This window comes from Chinchilla lanigera, unplaced genomic scaffold (genome assembly GCF_000276665.1).
Source record: "Chinchilla lanigera isolate Chin_1 unplaced genomic scaffold, ChiLan1.0 scaffold00050, whole genome shotgun sequence".
NCBI lineage: Eukaryota > Metazoa > Chordata > Mammalia > Rodentia > Chinchillidae > Chinchilla > Chinchilla lanigera.
The window spans coordinates 17,316,116-17,320,176 of record NW_004955451.1 but is presented as its reverse complement, the minus strand read 5'-3'; the positions used below and the strand labels follow the sequence as shown (position 1 = coordinate 17,320,176).

The following is a 4,061-nucleotide window of genomic DNA, read 5'->3' as shown; positions in this document are numbered from 1 at the left end:
GGGCCGACGCTGATCGCCGCCCCCGCAGGTGCGGACCTGGCGCATGCACCTGTTCACGACCATCCAGATCGCGTGCCTGGCGCTGCTGTGGGCCGTGAAGTCCACGCAGGCCTCGCTGGCCCTGCCCTTCGTGCTCATCCTCACGGTGCCCCTTCGGCGCCTCCTGCTGCCCCTGTTCTTCAGCCGCCTGGAGCTCCAGTGTGTGAGTGGGGGTCCGGGGGGCGCAGGGTGCGAGAGCAGGGGACGCGGAGGGCCGCCCGCGCCGCCGCGGTCTGCAGCCCGGCCCGGCTGTGTGTCGCCTGCCTGCGAGGACTGACGACAGGCTGTGGCGGCCGAGGGCGCGCGGGGCCACGCGGCCGCCCTGACCCGGGGTGGGGGCGCCGCGACACCGGCCGTTGGGGCTGCGCTGCCTGAACCAGGACTGCCGGCCGTCGTGCCCGGCTCCGGAGGCCGGCGGCAGGGGCTGACCTGCCCCTCTCCTCCCACCCTGCAGCTGGACGCCGACGACGCCAAGGCCTCTGTGGATGAGGACGATGGCAGGGACGAGTACGACGAGGTGCCCATGCCAGTGTAGGAGGCGCCCCAGGCCCTCTCCGGAGAGCAGAGTGGGCAGCGGGGGTCTCGGGCCCCACAAGGGCGCGCGAATCTCTGGCTGGAGGTGGCCGGGGTCCGAGCGCTCCCTCGTTAGGCAGTCAGGGGGGCACTCGAGCCCTGCTGGCTGTGTGACCCGGGGCCACTCCTGCCTCTGCATCCCCACCCGCAGCGGGGTGCGTGAGGACACCCACATTGCTGATGGCCACGAGGGCACGGCCGAGCAGGGCCCTGTACCCACCAAGGGGACGGCGGGAGGGGGGGCGGCTTGGTGTCTGGCGAGTCCCCTTCCTCCCTCTGTCGCCACCCTGAGACTAGAGGTGTTGGGGGGGGCAGGGGTGGGGACTCGGGACACCCATCCCCACATGCTGGGGCCTGGGCTGGGGACATGGGGCTGAGGCAGGATGCTGCCCTGGGGGGGACGTGGGTGGTGTGGAGGGCGGGAGAGGGCTGTAATTTATTGTGTCTTTTCCGAGAGCTTTTGCTGTACTTGGCTTTAGTGTGACCCCACTAGGGCCCCACCAGCCCAACCCCGTCCAAACTGAATTGGGGGGGCACTCATATTTGGGCGGGGGGGGGGCAGCAGACAGGCCTCCCAGGACAGGGGCAGTCTGTGGCTTCACAAAAATGTTGAAAGCACTGAAAGAACCAGAAATGGTGAGGGACGGGCAAGAGGACGCTCCGAGTGACAAGGAAGCTGCCGGCAGCGGAGACGAGCGGGCGGCCCGCTCGGCGATTCCCATCGGTGCCTCAGTTTCCAAATCTGCACTGGGACTTGATGGCCTGTACTCCTAGGGTGTTGAAGGATCAGGGGAGACGCTGGCTTAGCTGCCCGGGCGCGGGAACATGGCGCGGTCACCTGCCAGGGCCGCTGTGTCCCCTGCTCCTGCAAGGGCAGCCACAGAGGTGAGGACGTTGGCCCTGCCGCCCCCGCCCGGCCCGTGCGCTTGGGAATAGGTTTTGCCAATAAACGCATCCGTGTTGGAGCCCGGCCTGGCGTGACTCCCTCCCCAAGTCAGGGCCAGAGGTGGGGGCCCCGAGAGCCCCCACGAGCACATGCTCAGGGCCCTGGCACAGGCCCATCGGGGACCGGCCCTGATGCTTGTGGAGCCCTGGGCTCCTCAGACTCCCAGTCCCTTACTCAGCAAGCCACACAGCTTTGTTTCTCTTTGAGGGGACAGGACTGGGGATTGAACCCAGGGCCTTTACACTGAGCTGCATCCTCAGCCCTTTTTATTTTTTGAGACAAAGTTGCTAAACTGCTCAGGCTAGGCTTCAATTTGAAATCCTCCTGCCTCAGCCTCCCAGAGTTTTGGGATTACTGAGACCACCTGGCTGGATAGCATCTTTGAGAGGAATCACCAAAGAAAACAGAGGCCCAGAGGGGGAACACAGGTTGTCAAAGGCCACAAAGGAATGGCATGCTTCTTGCCCTTTCTTTGTCTCTCTCTGTCCCTTCCAGTGCTGGGGGGTGAATCCTGGGACTGGGGTGTGTGCTCAGCTTGCCCTATCCTGGTCCCTTTTGAAGGCTTAGCTCCTGCCTAGCTGCGTCCCTCTCTGCCCGCCTCACCAACCCCTTCTCAGCCAGAGGGCAGCGCAGGGCCAGGTCTATATTTACCTCTGCCTGGCCCCAGCTGCCCCCCGGGCTGGCTGGGTGGACAGCAGTTATAACTGAGCCCCAGGGACTGAGGGGCTCACTACTGTCTCCCCAGGGGTGGCCCTGTCCCAGGGAGGCTGGCTGGGGACAGGGTACTAAGTACCCCACCAGGGTCTCTCGCTGGGCCGGGGCTGCCCAACCTTCCCAGTTCCCAATCGGACTGGGTCATCACAGCGGGGCTGAGGTTTGGGGAGCCACCTCAATTTGGGGGACAACCCACCCCAACATCTCCTATCGGGAGGCACCTGGAGCAGCACCTGGCCCCGGCCCCAGTGGGGTTGCTCGGAGGATGGCAAAGGGGCCGCGGTCTGGGGTAGCACCAGGTGGGTAGGACCCCATGCTCAGCCCCGTCCTGATGACCTGGCCCTGACCTAGGGTTTTGGGGCCCAGGGAGAGGGAGGCCTGGAATACAGGGTGCGAGGGAGCGCCTGTGCCCCGCCCAGCCTGGCCCACTGCGCTCACCCCGTGACCCCTGATCATTTCACGGAAATGACCTCTGCGCAGCTTCACTGCAGTCAGGGCCACACCGGTGTCAGGCACAAAATACCCGCACCCTGCCAAGGGAGGATTGTGACAGACTCAAAACTTCCTGGCACGACACGGTGGCACACACCTGTCATCCCAGCACACAGGAGGCTGAGGCAGGAGGATTGCAAATTCAAGTCCATTCTGGGCAACTTAGCAACTTACTGGGATTCTGTCTCAAATTTAAAAAAAAAAAATTTAAAAGGCTGTGGATGTAACGCAGCGCTGGCTCCACACCCTACACCGCAAACCCCACGACCCCACAGCCCAGAACTGGCTATAAAGGCAGGGAGCTGGACAGAGCCAGGAGATTCAGAACCAGAACAGAGTGAGTCACCCACAGCCTTTGAAAGATGATGACAGAGAAGCCACAGGGTCGCCTGGGGCCGGTCACACCAGGTCAGGAGACGGCCAGCCTGGAGGCAGTGCAGTGATCTCAGAGTATGTCAGCGGACAGAGCCACAGCGAGGACCTGGAGCTGGGGCCAGCTGTGGCCACGGTTAGGTCCTCTGTTTTTGCCCCTCACCGCCAGGCCTCACAAAGGCCACAAGCTCTGGCCCAGGTGGCTCCCCCCACACACACTTCCTTCTCTTCCCTGTCTTTTCCTTCGTGTTCTACTAGTGTTCTGTCCCCGCTAGGGGCAGCTGCTCTAAACTGTTGATCTTTTTGTTTGAACCTGTTCTTGAAAATATGTACCATGAGGAGCTGGGCATGGTGGTGCACACCTGTCATGCCAGCACTCTGGGAGGCTGAGGCAGGAGGATCTCAAGTTCCAGCCCAGCAGGGACCACTTACTGACTTAGGGAGACCCTCTCTCAAAATTTAAAAAAAATGTAAAAGAGGCTGGAGATGGAGCTCAGAGCAAAGGCCTTGGGTTCAACCTATGAGACAAAAAAACAAAACAAAACAAAACCCCTGCCATTTTGTCATTCTGTCCCATTTTATTTTTGTGGGTACAGGGATTCGAACTCAGGACCTCGCCCTTGCCAGGCAGCCGCTACGCCACTGAGCTGTATCCCTGGCCAATTCTGTCCATTTCATGGACTTGAACATTTTAATTTTGACTTACCAAAATCTCTTCTATTTTAATTTTTAAAATGTCCCCACTCTTCGGCGATAGGAACTCGCCCGCGCTGTTTGCCGGCTCCAATCCCGCGCCGTTTGCAGCGCCCACCTCCCCCTGCTCCCGCCTCCGTGACGACTCCACGCGGACGCGCCGCCGCGGGGTGGTTTGGGGGCGCCATCCACAGCCTGCCGGGGCCGGGACGCAGCGAGGCTCCGAAGGCGC

General features: G+C 62.2%; 1 protein-coding gene across 3 annotated transcripts in view; it reads left to right on the top strand.

The window, feature by feature from the left end:
- Slc4a1 (solute carrier family 4 (anion exchanger), member 1 (Diego blood group)) overlaps nucleotides 1-1,577 on the top strand; it is a 12,344-nt gene extending 10,767 nt beyond the window's left edge. For all 3 annotated transcript variants that reach the window (XM_005394529.2, XM_005394528.1, XM_013519370.1), the window contains 2 exons: nucleotides 29-202; nucleotides 494-1,577. In XM_005394529.2, the coding sequence (XP_005394586.1) occupies nucleotides 29-202; nucleotides 494-574 (255 nt within the window). In that variant the 3' untranslated portion in view covers nucleotides 575-1,577. The remainder of the gene's footprint in view (nucleotides 1-28; nucleotides 203-493) is intronic.
- The last annotated feature ends 2,484 nt before the right edge of the window (nucleotides 1,578-4,061 follow it).